The sequence below is a fragment of the Polyodon spathula genome, chromosome 3 (genome assembly GCF_017654505.1).
Source record: "Polyodon spathula isolate WHYD16114869_AA chromosome 3, ASM1765450v1, whole genome shotgun sequence".
Taxonomy (NCBI): domain Eukaryota; kingdom Metazoa; phylum Chordata; class Actinopteri; order Acipenseriformes; family Polyodontidae; genus Polyodon; species Polyodon spathula.
This window is the reverse complement of record NC_054536.1, coordinates 80,406,603-80,424,105: the sequence shown is the minus strand read 5'-3', so window position 1 is coordinate 80,424,105 and position 17,503 is coordinate 80,406,603. Positions and strand designations below refer to the sequence as shown.

Sequence of the window (17,503 nt, the reverse complement as noted above, 5' to 3'; positions counted from 1 at the left end):
ATATATTTATCTCAAGACCAGCGTTGCCCCGGGTTTCATAAGCTGTTCCATAATATATAGATATAATATATTATATATATATATATATTACATAATATAATATGATAAATTCAATATTTCTATATACGTTTATATTATGAATCTAATGACATTTTAACTGCAATGTTTATTACATTTTTAAAGTTATGAATAGAATTCTTAAAGGATATGTAGTGGGGTTCAGAAAAATATTGTGTTTGAGGTCCCCATGTGTTTAACATGTGCTAACTGTTTAAATAACAAACCTTTACCCAGTTTCTCAAGTTTCATAGTTTCTCATACTTTTGCATCTTATTAAAATAGCAAATCCCAGAAAGCTATGTCCCTGTGATTGGTATATCCAGCGGTGAGTTGGCTGTTGTTATCAATTTAATAGATCATGCTACTAAGTAGTAACTGACAGTTAGTGCTACCATCTGCTAAGTCCTGGTTAGCAGTTAAACAACTCACTAGATGCAACTGCTTGCTCAGTTTAAAAATGTTTTCATTTTGAAACTTTCCTTCAGGCTCAAGATCAACAATAGGGAGACTGCATTGTGTGATCATGAATGAATAAGTTGGATCAGCAGTTGCAATACAATGGTTTAACACAGGATGATAGCGCTTACTTAAAGGTAGAATGTAAATGCATGAATTAAATATTTATAAGTCCAGAACCATTACTCCTTGTGGGAAACATCCAAATACTTACGTACACTCAGATTAATGTGTGGATGTCAAAAGTGTAGAACTGGGTTGCCATAGGCAGAACCAAAATCATGTCCTGCATGTACCCACATGGTAAAGCATTGCAGAACAACGTTTGAATGTCCTTTTTTGTTAGTTCAGCTATACTAAATTGTGAGTGAAGTGTTTTGTTTGTTTTGTGTGACTGTGTGTATTTGTCTATGTCAGACAGCTGTACGAATCTGGGAGCTGCCGTTTCAAGCCAGCACTAAACCTGGACTGCACTGCACCTGTAAACAAGCAAGTACCCCTGTTTAAAGCACCGCTCCTGCACCTAGAGTACGCACTGTCCGGAGACGTGTCTGTATCTGTCCTGTGTGTCTGTGTTTTTGTATTATTATTTTGGGACTGCAACCCCTTGGTTTATACTCTGGCAATGACCATAACTGAGTAAGCCAGTATTATTATTTCAATGGTCAAGCCGACCACTAAAGAAAATAAAAAGAACTTGAACAGTGAACTTTGTGTTTGTCATTGTCTGGAGCACCTGCATCACCCCTACACCTACGCACTGCCACCCACATGTTCACAATGATCAAAAAACTATTGCCCACGATGCAATCATGACACACACCTGTCAATGTGTAAAGTAAAAATAAAAAAATCAAGAAAACCTGAAAACACAGGAAACAGTGGCATCCAGTGGAGTAAAGAAAATACTCAAATATTAATCTGGTTTCCATAGTAATGGACAATTCTATCGTTTAAATGCACTGAGCTCAGAGACCACATGCTGTACAATCGAACAAGATATATGTTATGAAAGAATTTTGATAGCATTTTTGAAAGACGCTAACGATTCCGTTATAACCAGAGAGGCCGGCCACCTATTTTTATTAATAAACTTAGGGTAGATGTACTAAAATGGGCCATTCACAGCTCAAACATACAACAATATCCATTTTGGTTATTATAATTTGCACATTTTGTTGTTGTACTAAGAAAAAATATGTTAATGAAGAGAGCCGCAATATACTAATTTAAATATTATTTCCGTCATCTTAACGAGAGTTGTGCGACATATTTTGAAATAAAATAGTGGCAATTGAGTTGTTCTTTGCCGCAGCAGAGTGTGCCCGTAGGATAACTTCTATACGTGCATGGGTACAAGAATCAAAATAACATTGTTTTTGTTAAATGTAAACGTCATCTGTACAACAATGCATTCTCTTCTGTCCTCATTTTACCTATGTTAGTACTGTTATATATATGAAAAAAAAATGAAAGGCAGTTTAATACCATCAAATTCTATAGTGGTGTCCACACCAACCCCTCATTAAATCGGACATGTTTGTCCGACATAAAGAGGTGTCGGGTTTAAAAACAATACAGTAAAATTGCACACACATACATTTACAGTTCTCAATATATTTGAAATATAAATCATTGTGCTGAAATAACACTAAAGGCATAAATTTTCCACATTAGAAACATTGCTGGCTGCAAGTTATGCTCTCTGCATCTGTACCTGAAAAACTGGTTCATGCTTTTGTTTTCTCACGGCTAGATTATAGTAACGCCCTGCTTGCAGGGATCTCTATAAGCACGCTTACCAATTTACAACATTCAGAATTCATCAGCTAGAATCCTGACTAGGTCACACGCAACTGATCACATCACTCTTGTTTTGGAGTCCTTGCATTGGTTGCCTGTCAGGTTTCGAGTTGATTTTCAAATTTTTCTTCTTACCTATAAGGCTCTGCACGGTTTGGCTCCACAGGCTCTACTTACCTGATCTTTTATCTGTTTACACACCCTCACACAATCTTCGCTCAACTGATTCTGGACTGTTATGTGTTCCTCCTGCTCATCTACACTCCATGGGTGACAGGACCTTTTGTTGTTATGTCCCAAAACTCTTGAACACCATTCTAAAGAAATCAGGGATTCAGCCACTTTTAAATGCTTTTAAATCTAGTTCCTAGTAGCTCAAAAGTGCAGATGTCAAAACTTTGTCAAGTTGTGTCTTAAAGGATCAAAGTGAATCAGCATCAACATCATGACTATCCATACCCTCACAAATATGTATTTTAGTTGACAAAAGAAGACAAGGGTAAGAGTAAAAGTGGTTGATATCACATATTACAGTGCTGTGTTACCTTGTGACTTTTGTACAATACGAGTTCATTTCCTATCTGTAAAAAAAAAAAAAAAAATCTTAAACAATGTATATTTTTTTGGTCTGTTAGTACTGTTTAAAAAAATGATCGAAACATATTAACTTTCTTCAAAGTATATTTAAATACATTCTTTGAGCACTCTGTGACCTAAAGTATCTCATTAACTTAATCTGACGAGTGCAGGAAGTGATGTTGGTTGGCCTAGTTGGAGCTGCTGTAGTTTACAAATGTTCCAGAAAGGTTTATATTCTGTACTTATGATGGGTGGTGGTGGTGACCTTTTTAAACAGAGGTTAAGACTTATGGGAGCTGCAAGGTTGACAGCTTGCTCCAAAACTTAAATTATTTGATGAGAGAAATAATTTCTTTAAATGATATTTATTGAAAATTCAACAACACGTATCTCATTAATTTGACTTTTCACATATTCACCAACAGTATCACAAAAAAATTCATTTAGTTTACTTTAAGCAACAAATGTAAGAAACACTAGAAAATGCATGGATGTGTCCACAATTACAATAGAAAGTGCACATTACTTGATCACAATCATAGTCAGTTATTAAACAGAAATAGTAATAACATATTTATTTATATTTATATGAACTGCCAGCACAACAGTTTAAAAAAATTAAATAGGATTTAACATGTAGTAAGGCAGATTTCATATGCATGTAGAACCAATCTGTTAAGCTATATCACTGTCAAAATTAAAGAATCTCAATTTCTTTTACCACAAAAAGTTAAACCGAAGATATTTTTTACGACACATATAATACATCTTTTCACTGAACTCAAACCAAACATCTCTATACTCAACAGTATAAAAATATGTTACAGACCATAAAGTACAACTACAAAAACTGTGAGAACTGCATCCAGTTGCAACAGGTTTGTGCCGAATTTAGCATGGAAACGATATATAAATTACTTATGAAGCATTAAACAGCCTCACTTCAATCACAGTTTGTAATTGAAAAATATACAGAAGAGTGCAAAGATTTCAGATTGTCACTTGCAACCTTGCAACATTCGATATTTTACATCCCACAGGTAAAATAAACACGAAAAGGAAATAATAATAATAATAATAATAATAATAATAATAATAATAATAATAATAATAATAATAATAATAAAAGCAGCAGCACTCACAGAGCTAGCTCAGATACCGTACTTATAGAATAGCCATTGCTTTATTTTGATATTACCTACATTGTATACAGCCTTTCCTAGCTGCAAATGATCACAGCAGGGTTTTAGACTGAGGATATGGGGAGTTAGTGTATTGTCTGGACTCTTCTTTATGGCTTACATACCTGGAATATGGTCTCAATAGCAGAGCCAAATTAACAATAACCTTTATCCATCAGAAAGTAACATTTAAACAACCCCCTTTGTACCACACTTCTCTGATTCACAGCAGCCTGTCCTTTCTACACTTAAGTTGCCAAAGACTGAAACACAGAATCTAAACATGAAATGGTCATCAAGAAGCTTGTAACCCTTTAAGGGCTACAATCAGGTTGACATTCCAGAATGTAACAGCATTACAGTACATAATTTGTGAATGTAGTTGCATTCTTGTTTTATCGTTGGTTATCATAACACTCTCCGTTTTGAAATTCAGGACCCAGATTGATGATGTGCTTTTATATTTGTGCTATTTTTTTTAATTTCAAAGTTATGTTCATGTTTCTGGGCTTTATCATTTTCGTCACTGTCTTTTGCTATGATTTGTCAAGTGCTACTACATGTTTTATTGAAAATTGACTCCAGATATATTTAAATGCATTTATACCTTAAAATCTGAACAAAGTAGCCACACACATATTGTGGCAGAGTTTGGGGACGAGATGTGACGGGGTGGAGACCCTGCAAAATAAGAAATGTGTGTGTTGCTGTTGCCTATGCACAGCCACAGGCTAAGGTAATTGTTTAATTGGTGTGGGGATGGTGTAATTGTTGAATTGATTTATTAAAAAGTGTGGCATGTGGTCAGGTGGTAATTGAATGATTGATTGTCAATGACCCTGGTCACACTCTATAAAAAGGACAAAGAAATTAATGTTTGGTGTGTAACAGAGTGAGAAAGGCACCAGCATAGCTATCTTTCTCCCTCGTTTCACTCTTATACAAGGCCATTTTTTGTTTTTACAACAAACCAAGTTCAAGTTCTAATAAGGATTTTTTTTTGTTTTAGAAAGGCTTTTATTTCACCCCCATACTTCACTAAATCAGATGTGAATTTAGTTTTTTAAAAACAATTTTAAGCACATGTAAAAGAGTCACATGGTGCTGAAATGACTACAAAATCAAAAATGTCTGGTCTATAAAGGGTTAAGTAAATTACTGATTTTCACACAGTTGGTCCCAAGTTATCACTACTGTACAATAAATCAATAAAACACTGTAATATAAAAAGAAAAAGTCTAAGTCAAAGTCTCAGAAAACAGTCAGTAGCACCCATCAATAATATTGCACGTGCATATTAGACCCTTTCGTACTGCACATTATCTTGTTAATTCTTTTCTCACTCACTTAAGACAGAATAACAAAAAATCCACTGCAGTATTTTTGTTTGTTTTGTTGACACAGGAGGAAAAGCATCTGACTAAGCAATGAGGTACCGTGTAAAATATCCAAGGTCAACACTTCGAAGCAGCCACTCGTGTGTGACGCTGTTTCGGGGATACGGGGCAGTATGGTGTTGTTATGGCAGTCAAAAACAAAGGGGCTTTTACAACCAGAAAAAAGGTCAACCAAAAAGCAGCAAGAACAAAATAAGAAAGACTTCAACGGAAACCCTCTCTTTAGGCATGGTGTTGTTCAGAGGTCAGTTCTGTTGTAAGATCAGGTTTTCCAGTTCATCTGCCGAGCGGAGGAGGAACGCTGCTGACTCTCTGTATCCCGCGATAAGCTGCCTGACCGCATTGATTTCAGTGGAGTTTAGCTGGGGCCGTGAACCAGAACTGCTTGAGGAGCCTGAACTTGGAGCTAATTGTCTCTTCATGCTGAGATCAGTAGGTCCTGTCAATATAAAGCAGAAACAAATTGCATTTAGAACAAAGGGTACTTCACAATACTGTTCAATTTGGAGGAGTGAGTAATAATATAACAACTGAAAATGTGAATGTGACTTTAGCTTAGCATACACATGGAAATATGTCTCTTCAAAAATTGTCACGAAACATTGTCACTGAACTTTTTCAAAAAGCATGTGATCACTCCTGCTGCATGCTCCACAAATGGAGGAAAGCCTTAATTCACTGAGCGGTGCTGGACTTATAATTGCACGTATACTTTATAAAATAAGTGTAAAGCACAGGGACAGAGTCGTGTGGACAAGGGAGTGGATCCTGAATAGTGAGGAGAGAGTAGCGGACCATCATCTTTTAAATGAGCTACTCTTAAGTTACAGTGGCTTGCGAAAGTATTGATCCCCCTTGGCATTTTTCCTATTTTGTTGCCTTATAACCTGGAATTAAAATGGATTTTTATTTGGATTTCATGTAATGGACATACATAAAATAGTCCAAATTGGTGAAGTGAAATGAAAAAAATAACTTGTTTAAAAAAATTCTAAAAAATAAATAACGGAAAAGTGGTGCGTGCATATGTATTCACCCCCTTTGCTATTAAGCCTCTAAATAAGATTTGGTGCAACCAATTACCTTCAGAAGTCACATAATTAGTTAAATAAAGTCCACCTGTGTGCACTCTAGGTGTCACATGATCTGTCACATGATCTCAGTATATATACACCTGTTCTGAAAGGCCCCAGAGTCTGCAACACCATTAAGCAAGGGGCACTACCAAGCAAGCGGCACCATGAAGACCAAGGAGCTCTCCAAACAGGTCAGGGACAAAGTTGTGGAGAAGTACAGATCAGGGTTGGGTTATAAAAAAATATCCGAAACTTTGAACATCCCACGGAGCACCATTAAAGCCATTATTAAAAAATGGAAAGAATATGGCACCACAACAAACCTGGCAAGAGAGGGCCGCCCACCAAAACTCACGGACCAGGCAAGGAGGGCATTAATCAGAGAGGCAACAAAGAGACCAAAGATAACCCTGAAGGAGCTGCAAAGCTCCACAGCGGAGATTGCAGTATCTGTCCATAGGACCACTTTAAGCCGTACACTCCACAGAGCTGGGCTTTACAGAAAAGTGGCCAGAAAAAAGCCATTGCTTAAAGAAAAAAATAAGCAAACACGTTTGGTGTTCGCCAAAAGGCATGTGGGAGACTCCCCAAACATATGGAAGAAGGTACTCTGGTCAGATGAGACTAAAATTGAGCTTTTTGGCCATCAAGGAAAACGCTATGTCTGACGCAAACCCAACACCTCTCATCACCCTGAGAACACCATCCCCACAGTGAAGCATGGTGGTGGCAGCATCATGCTGTGGGGATGTTTTTCATCAGCAGGGACTGGGAAACTGGTCAGAATTGAAGGAATGATGGATGGCGCTAAATACAGGGAAATTCTTGAGGGAAACCTGTTTCAGTCTTCCAGAGATTTGAGACTGGGACGGAGGTTCACCTTCCACACTCAAGTGGTTTAAGGGGAAACATTTAAATGTCTTGGAATGGCCTAGCCAAAGCCCAGACCTCAATCCAATTGAGAATCTGTGGTATGACTTAAAGATTGCTGTACACCAGCGGAACCCATTCAACTTGAAAGAGCTGGAGCAGTTTTGCCTTGAAGAATGGGCAAAAATCCCAGTGGCTAGATGTGCCAAGCTTATAGATACATACCCCAAGAGACTTGCAGCTGTAATTGCTGCAAAAGGTGGCTCTATAAAGTATTGACTTTGCGGGGGGGGGGGGGGGGGGGGGGTGAATAGTTATGCACGCTCAAGTTTTCTGTTTTTTTGTCTTATTTCTTGTTTGTTTCACAATAAAACATATTTTGCATCTTCAAAGTGGTAGGCATGTTGTGTAAATCAAATGATACAAACCCCCAAAAAATCCATTTTAATTCCAGGTTGTAAGGCAACAAAATAGGAAAAATGCCAAGGGGGGGGTCAATACTTTCGCAAGCCACTGTATCACAATTTTGTTTGTATGGATTCAGACACTTCTGAGGAGCTGCTGAGGCTTGTAGCCACAAATAAGCCGAAAAGACACTACAATGCACCAGCGGACATATCAATAAAATGATTGATTGTAGCAGGATTACAAACCATGTCATCTGTAGAAGTCACCATCTTGTATAGTCACATGATCACGGACTCATGCTCACAGAGCCTCTCCTGATTGACTAAAAGTAAAATATTCTTTGGAAATGTTTCTCAAAGTTGAACCCTGGTTTATTTGGTGAAACACGTTTCCTTGCTTCTCGAAACAGTGAGACATCAAGCATTTACGAGGAAGCATTGTCTGGAAATATGTTTCCTGGTATGTGCTGGGCTCAGTGGAGCTAAAGGGCAAAGGGATCTTGGTTATGGACCCTAGCTTAGCCACAGTCACTGTGGCAGGCTGGCGAGTGGATAGAGGCCCAGAGACAGTCTGTAGTTCAGAAAAATAACTATTTTATTATAAATAAACACAAAAATGAAAGGGCACAAGGGCCAAAATAAAGGGATTTAAACAGAAATAAAGCAAGACAAAAAAAAAAACTTACAAAAATAACAGTTTCCAGGCTGGGCAATGCCTTCACTGGATTCAAACTTTCCAAACAACCAAAAAAACAACCTGCTTCCTCAGCTCTCTCCTCCTAAATGAAAAGAAGAGGTCTCCTTTTATGTCAGGTGGCTGGGCGCTGATTGATCGTTAAACTAATCATCTAATCAACCCCAGCCACCTGAACACAATGAACCAAGGCAGGTAGGGGAATTTAATCCCATCCCTGCCAATTTCTAAAGAGCAGAGCTGTGCTCTGCCACAGTCACACATTTGTGACCTGTGGAATGCGGCAGTTTGCTTCAGTTCCATTTCCCATACACTAGGAAAATGAATTCATGAAAAACTTAAAGTATGAACAGCTGCAGCTGCCTTATAGACCACAAGCTTCATAGTTATTTGTTTACAGGTAAGGTGCAGTATATTTAGACTATTGTATAGGGTTCTGTGTGATACACTGTGATATCCACTCTACTAACCTTGAGTGGGTGAAAATCAGCTTGTACTTCACACAGCACCCTCTACTTTTGCATTTGTACACTATATCTGAAACAAAAACACATTGGAAATGTGAAAAAAAACACCAAGTTACCAAAAGTACCCAGCCATTTAAAGTAGAGATATCAAAAACACAAGCCAAGTTTCAAGAAACCACTGGGGCAACCTTGCCCAGCACCAAGCAAATAGGCACAACTGTCAAAGGGGTGGGGTCAAGGTTGCCCCAATCATTTTTACTAACTTAGCTTGTGTTTTTCAGGCACAGTAAAAGCAGATTAAACGCATGAAAACCACAAGCCAAGTTAGTAGAAACAACTGGGGCAACCTTGGCCCCCATCAGCCTTACAGCCAAAAAGCCAAACCTCAAAACGTGGAAACAAGGCCAAGCGACTCAACTATGCACGAAAACACAGGAACTGGGGAGCAGAAAAATGGCAGCAGGTGCTCTGGACTGATGAGTCTGGCTGTAGCAAAAAGCAGTTTGTTCACTGAAGGGCTGGAGAGCGGTACACAAATGAGTGTCTGCAGGCAACAGTGAAGCATGGTGGAGGTTCCTTGCAAGTTTGGGGCTGCAGTTCTGCATGTGGAGTTGAGGATTTGGTCAGAATTAATGGTCTCCTCAATGCTGAGAAGTACAGGCAGATACTTATCCATCATGCAATACCATCAGGGAGGCATCTGATTGGCCCCAAATTTATTCTGCAGCATGACAACGACCCCAAACATACATTGAAAGTCATTAAGAACTATCTTCAGCGTTAAGAAGAACAAGCAGTCCTGGAAGTAATGGTATGGCCCCCACAGAGCCCTGATCTCAACATCATCGAGTCTGTCTGGGATTACATGAAGAGAAGCAACTGAGGCTGCTTAAATCCACAGAAGAACTGTGGTTAGTTCTCCAAGATGTTTGGGTCAACCTACCTGCCGAGTTCCTTCAAAAAGTGTGTGCAAGTGTACCTAGAAGAATTTATGCTGTTTTGAAGGCAAACGGTGGCCACACCAAATATTGATTTGATGTAGATTTTTCTTCTGTTCACTCACTTTGCATTTTGTTAACTGATAAATATAAACTATTAACATGTCTATTTTTTAAAGCATTCTTACTTTAAGGCATTTTTTCACACCTGCCTAAAACTTTTGCACAGTACTGTACATATATATACACACACAGTGGTTTGCAGAAGTATTCACCCCCTAACAATAATATCACATTTTGTTGAATTACAAATAATCTATGCAGTTTTTCAAACACACTTTTTTTTTTAATTCAATGCTCTAGTGGTTAAACTGAACACTTATATGAGGAGGAGGCTAAATATTAGCAAAACTTGCAGAGAAAGGGTACGAAATGAAATGTACTGATTGCAGAAGTATTCAGCCCCTTATGTTAGTACTTGGTAGAAGTACCTTTTGCAGCAATTACTGCTATGAGTCTTTTTGGATAGGTCTCTACTAACTTTGCACAGCTTTGTGTCGGGACCAGCTTATTGTTGACATGTTAATCCTGACTCCCACCTCAGACACAGAACTTTGCAGATCTCTCAATGTCATTGTTGGTTTCAGAGTGACATCCCGAACCAGTTACCTGCTTGCCCGGCTGCTCAATTTGGACGAGCGATCTGATCTGGGTAGTGTCTAGGTGGTAGGATGCATCTTCCACTTCTTAACGATGGACTTCACTGTGCTGAGAGGGACAATCAGCGCCTTTGAACTGTTCTTGTATCCTCTTGCTCTGTGCCTCTCTACCACTTTATCCCTGACTTGTTTCGAAAGCTCCTTGGTCTTCATGGTTGCTTTGTTAGATCACTATGTGAGTTGCAGCTTGAAAGTCTTTATATACCTGAGGGAAATTATCTACAAGTTAAACCACTTTGAGTACACACAGGCCGAAACCATTTCACTAATTTTGTGACCTTTCAAACAAATCATTTGCACCTGAGCTGATTTAGGGCTGCAGTAGCAAAGGGGTTGAATACTTATGCAACTGACATTAATCTGATTTTCTCTGTAAATCTTATTTATATTCTAAATGTGTTTTTTAATTTGATCAATGTGGAGTAGTTTGTGTAGATTCTACATGTAAAGTCTAATTTGAAAGTGTCGTGGAGTACGCTCAGGTGCCATCAAAATGTGAAAACTTTGCAAGGGGATGAATACTTCTGCAAACCACTGTATAAATGCACAATGAAAAAGCAACAATCTAAGTTTTACATCAATAGCTCATTGGGCACATATATAATGTCATTTGCATTTTAAATAGTGAGCAGATAGGTTTGTTGATTATTAGTATTGTTCCTTGGGATAACAAAATACTGAGCTCAAGTCATGTGATTTCATATAAACGCCAGGTGCTCAGTGTTTGTTATTTTGAGTTGAGTTAAAATTGCCAAAATTAGTTGATAAAGAATCTGTATTAATAGCCAGTTGAAAAGATATGAATTTAATTACCGCACGAACAGCGAAAGATATGACCATGACCCGCTTGAGTAATTAAAATCACTTGGTTGCTATGGACATAATTGAAGGCAATCTGTCTCTGAGAGAAGTTGCCTGGAGAATGAGATGTTCTGCTTCAACAATCAGCAGACTAGTCCAGAGAAACCAGGAAACTGGCTCTGCGAGGGACATACCAAGTCCTAGAAGGCAGAGGGTCACCACACCAGCCCAGGACTATTATGCTGACTATTGCATTGTTCAAGCCAACGCGTGGGGCAACCGCAACCAGCCAACCTTCGCCAATATATAGTAGAAAATATAGATGCTAAATAAAAGTCTACATTCCAATAGTATGTCAATTATTCATACTATATTATTACTATACGACATCTGATCGTATTGAAAGCAGGACTCATTAGATCTATTAACTGTACCTGTCTGGTCGGCAGCAGGAATACATGGAGACAGCATAGGATGCAGTTTAAAGCAGTGAAAACTTCTATTTTTATTGAAGCATTGGAACAGCAGGCAAATGGACGCTCTCTTATTAAATGGTTTAGCTCAGATAGACAGCTCCAGGACACACAGCCACGTGAAAACCACAACATGACCCCAACCTGCACGCCGACAGCTCCTAAATATTGATCCCCACACAGGGGTACATTTACGTACACTCGGTCCAATCGCTCAGACTCTCAGTCCCGTGCAAACATCTGGTTGGTGTAATCAACCACAAATCACTGTGCAGCCAACACAGACCACATCTACATACGACTACACTGCGCACGTGACACACCAGACAGCACACCAGCACTACCTAATCACAAAACACGCTTCTACTCACAGCAATACACTATCACTAACACTACCGCTCTGCGGTGCGAGGCTCTCTATCTGAGGCTATTGCAATGCTGGGCTCCCTCTCTGGGCCTCTGGTGGCACAGCGCTCTCTCTCTCTCTCTCTCTCTGGGTCTCTGGTGGAGCAGCGCTCTCTCTCTCTCTCTCTGGGTCTCTGGTGGAGCAGGACTCTCTCTCTCTCTCTGGGCCTCTGGTGGCACAGCACTCTCTCTCTCTCTATCTCTGGGGCTCTGGTGGCACAGCGCTCTCTCTCTGGGGCTCTGGTGGTGCGGGGCTCTCTCTCTGGGGCTCTGGCGGTGCAGGGCTCTCTCTCTCTCTCTGGGGCTCTGGTGGTGCGGGGCTCTCTCTATCTCTGGGGCTCTGGCGGTGCGGGGCTCTTTCTCTCTGGGGCTCTGGCGGTGCAGGGCTCTCTCTCTGTGGCTCTGGCGGTGCGGGGCTCTCTCTATCTATGGGGCTCTGGTGGTGCGGGGCTCTCTCTCTCTGGGACTCTGGCGTTGTGGGGCTCTCTCTCTCTGGGGCTCTGGCGGTGCGGGGCTCTCTCTATCTGGTAGTGCAGGATAGTCTCTTCCGGGCGGCGGGATGTACTCTTTTGCTGGTGTCGCTGTGCAGTCTCTCACTGGCGGCAGCATGGCATGCTCTCACTGGCAGTGTGGGGCAGTTTCTCTTGGGCAGGGCAGGACACTCTCCCTCACACGGCAGCTGTGCAGCAGAGCTCTCTAACGGTAGCTGCGGTGCGGGGTTCTCTTTCTCAGGCGGTAGTGCTGAGCGCTCTGGCGATACTAGGCATTCTCTCTAGGGTTCTGGCGCTGGCAGCACAGGATGTTCCTTCCTTGGCGGCACGGTGTACTCTCCCTCTGGTGGCGTGGGACTCTGCCAGAGGCTGCAGTCTCTCCGACAGTGACTCCATGACCACCTGGATGACCTCATCCCACTCCCTCTCTGTGTGCCGCGGCTTCTCCTGGCGCCACAACCCCAGCTGTACTCTCTCCCACTTGTTCAGTGCGAGGCTTTCTGATTCAGCAGGTGGTAGGAAGACAAATAAAAAAGAAAGAGCCACCGAATTTAAAGGTATATCTCCCTGCCTGTGCTTTTGGTCTCCATTTTGTCATGTATGTGTTTTTAAATTAGTATTTTAAAAGGCATTGGGGTTTTAGAGGAGAAATATCAATGTATTTATTTATTTATTTTTTACTTTTACCAAATATATAGGCTATCATTCAGCATAGTTAATTCTCAGAAATGATGTTCCTTTTTTGTCCAGCGGGGACCACAAAAAAAGCTTTACTATCATCAACCAATACAGAGACAGGAAGTCATACCTTCTTGTGCCAATAGGGACCATAATGAGCGTTACACTCACAGGAAACCCAAAATTTTCAGAGATCCAGCTCAAAATCTCAGAATGAGAATGGTGAAGATGAATTATGGCTCGAAAGATCTTCCTTCGTCTTTCAGAATACTGCTTGTCTCAACTAATCCTGTAGCACTGATAGTTAACACAAGATACTTGCAAACTTTATTTATATAAAGAAAGTTTTTATTTTGGCAGGCAAATGTTCAATTTTAAAACAGAAATAAGTCATTTAATAGAAGTGATATAGAAGTCACAATAACAATAAGTGCGTTATTTCCATGTTGACAAAATACGTTAATTGTCATTAAACTCGGATGTCCTGTAATATACATATGCGTGGATAAAATTAACTGCAAATTAAATGTGGAATGGTGCTTTTGGCTGATTTACTTTTGCTGCACCAATACCCTGAAAACACGTAAACTACCCGTGCTCTATGGGTAGTCACTGGCAGATCTTGCACTTCGCTGTAACTTGCCACCAGGAACTACTGTTCCTCTCGATCGATAGTTAAATAAGAATAATTAAACAGTATAGCTCATTTTAATATAACATAATTTCCATCTGATGTACAAAGATATTTCAGATGGCTGTGTCATACCAATATCAGGGTCTACAATATATTATAAATGTGTAGAGACCTCAGGACCTCTGTCTGTAACATGAATTTATTGCTTTCAAACAAGGAAGTGACGGTAATCCAAGCACCAAAACTCTGACTACAATTGCATTTTAATTTAATTATCGGGACTGCTCTGTATTGGAAGGATGCCGACTAATTAGTACCTTATAAGTAGGGGTCTACCTAAATCGCAATTTCACGGATTTTGCGGAAATCGGGAATTGAGGGGTCACCGCGAAATTCACCTCTTTTAGGGGCCAATGCATACAGGGCAAGCACAAAGAAAAAAAAAGAGACCTTGTTTAAATGAACTACTGCACAACGCAAGCAACGCAAACTACATATCTTCCTTTTTTTTTATTCCTTTGTGCATGGCACTTAAGAAAAAAAAAATCCTCTAAACAAATAACATTTACAAAAAAATACTCCAAAGCAGTTAACGTTCTTGTTTACTGTTCAAATGACAACAATGTTTTAATCAACCTATCTGGCTTTTCTGTGACCTCTAGTGTACAGCAGGGGGTGGGACAAAGTCAGTGCTGCATTGTTTTGAATTAGGCAGCTAAAATCTAGTTTTCAGCATTGGAGGTAAAATACCAGAAATGGACGACAAAGCAAAAAAGAGCAGAGTATATTTTGGCTGTTGATCGTGTCAAGATATTTCCCAAAGAAACTGTACATTCAGAAGGAGGTAATTGTTTTGCACATGTTGTAATGTGTCTTTGGAGAAAATACAATCGATTGTTATTTAGCTTCAGAATCACACATTTAACGAAAGGTTACTGCAGAGGCTGCTGAACAGCACATAAACAGCTTTCAGAAAACAAACTGGAAAGCCAGCGCAGACAAAAAGGATTCATGTAGGTTGTATCCAAGTTAAATCAGTACTACAGGTACGATCCAGCACAGCCACCTCGCTTCAAACAACCTGCTGCTTACTTTTTAAATGCAGTTGGAATTTTAGCCCCGAATAGGCACATTTTCTTTGTTTTGACTCGGTACTAATAAAATAAATTATTGGATAGGGCAAATAACATGACAACGAACATGCTAATCTCAATGTATGGGCAGGTCCACACTTGACAGAGAATGTCGGCAGCAACTGCAGGGGGATGTTGCATGTTTGCCTTATGAGAGCACTCTGTTTTAGTAAGGAAGCAAGTACCATTATTTTCAGGCTTTTATAGCGCTCTGAAATATTGTCTACTTAGGTTTATTTAATGTTTAGACAGGTCCGCGAAATGTCTGCGAAATCCTAATTTTATTCCATAACCTACCAGTGAAAAATACGTAAATTTACAGCATTTTAAGTAGACCCCTACTTATAAGTGAAGAAATGCTGAATGTAGATTTTTGGACAGTGGGGGGGGGGGGGGCTCTACTTTCCATTATCCCAGTGCACCTGAGGATCTGCTCTTCCCCCACTTCAGACTCTCTTAAATTGTACTACATACCACCCCCAGGCTTTTCATCATCACCAAATGTGTTGTTTAAGACTATTTTTTATGTCATATATAAAAAAAACCTGTTAAGAAAAAAAAAAAAAAAAAAAAAACACTTCAAAGATGAATAGGGTTCCAATATTGCATCCCAGTGTTATGAAGCTTAGTAAGTCTGGCCTTTTGAATGTATGAGGCTACAGATCTGTCCCCGAGTGTAATCTGCAATTCCAAAGGATTCCAGGTGCCTGTCTTATTCATGCAGTACGACACCAGAGCCTTTCAGAACACAAAGCAGGGTATGTTTTCTGTGTCGGCACATAATGACCTCAAATTTCCCCCAAAGTTTTGTCATTCCTAAAAGTATATTTTTTATATATAACTATATATATATATAAGGTAAAATAAATTATTTAATACTGAAAGAGTTTTACTAAGTCTTATCAATTGTTGTACTACAATTACAGCAAAGAACGAAGTTACAGATAAAGAATATATACTGCTGTAAAGTCAAATGTTTTAACTGCAAAGCAAAACACCTGATATGTTTCCACAAGCTACTGCTGTTTAGAATTCAAATTGTAATTTGGCATGAAGGAGAAATCTTCCATTATCTTAAACTGCGTAACACTTGGTAATGCACCGCCTGCTTGTTGAGCAAAGTGAATGTAACACATCTCTATGCCGATTCAACAATGCTATGTCTAAGGCCCTGTGTAATTTTACAGACTGCACAGAAATCATGAAATTAGCCCAATACTGCAATTTTTTTTCAGTATTCTTAAGAGATAAAAATAAATTTCATAATTATTTGTATTGCATAAAAAAATCACATTAAGGAAACTGTACAGCTCTGCTGTGTGTACTATTCACCATGAACACAGTGCTGTGCAGTGATTATGTCGTGACAATATGAACCTAGGCAGGAAATTAAAATACTACACACTGTAAACAAGAAAAAGGCTAACACTGTCTGCAGCAGATCGCGTAGAGCAGTATCCAGCAGGAGTTTGACACAGTGATGGAGATAAGCTCTTCTGTACATCCTGCAACATTACTGTAGATCACTACTGAAAATCTTCTGTTGACAGGCATTTAGATTCAAGTATTGACTGAAAGAGAAAGGCAGAAATTCAGAGCAGTACAGCGATTGCTTTACTTGTAAACAAACAAAAAACGGTGACTTCCATGTTGCAAAAGTCCACTGAAAACCGTGAAGCACGAAACACATCCGCAGCGAATTCACTGTTTGTAAGGGGAGTCAGCCAATAAGACTCAACAGAACACACGGTTTTAAAAAGGCAGTACATTGACATTGTTGTTGTTGCTATACTCAAACCGCTCTTCTTGGAAGTGCTCGGAGAAACACAATTATTCCTGCTGAAAAAAATGGACCAGCATTGAACCTTATAAAAATAGGAATTTTAGAAAAATGAAGGGAAGCAGTCAGAAATTTATTATAGATTTTTTTTAATAATTGTAACACAGAAAACAAGTAATTTGGATTGGTTACACTGTTTGAAATGTGTGTCTACACCTTTAAATTGCAGGTTTGTATTAATGTATGCTTAGATTTCAGCAGTTACGGTTCCTGTGTATTGATTTGGGGTTGATCTTTATATAGGGGACACAGGAAGTGAGAATGAGAGAGAAACAGGAGTGAGGCTATAAGCAAAACTAAAACCCTTTTGCTCTGTAAAAATCCTCATACTGTGTACTCTGTCAACTCAGCCTTTTGAACCCACTTACTGTGTATAAAAAATGAATACACAAGACTTACAA

At 39.4% G+C, this 17,503-nt stretch overlaps 1 protein-coding gene across 3 annotated transcripts in view; it reads right to left on the bottom strand.

Annotated features, from left to right (window-relative positions):
• Positions 1-3,287: 3,287 nt before the first annotated feature.
• The window catches only part of LOC121313471 (nucleolar protein 4-like), a 114,605-nt gene continuing 100,389 nt past the window's right edge, over positions 3,288-17,503 (bottom strand). For all 3 annotated transcript variants that reach the window (XM_041246073.1, XM_041246074.1, XM_041246075.1), the window contains one exon: positions 3,288-5,915. In XM_041246073.1, the coding sequence (XP_041102007.1) occupies positions 5,722-5,915 (194 nt within the window). In that variant the 3' untranslated portion in view covers positions 3,288-5,721. The remainder of the gene's footprint in view (positions 5,916-17,503) is intronic.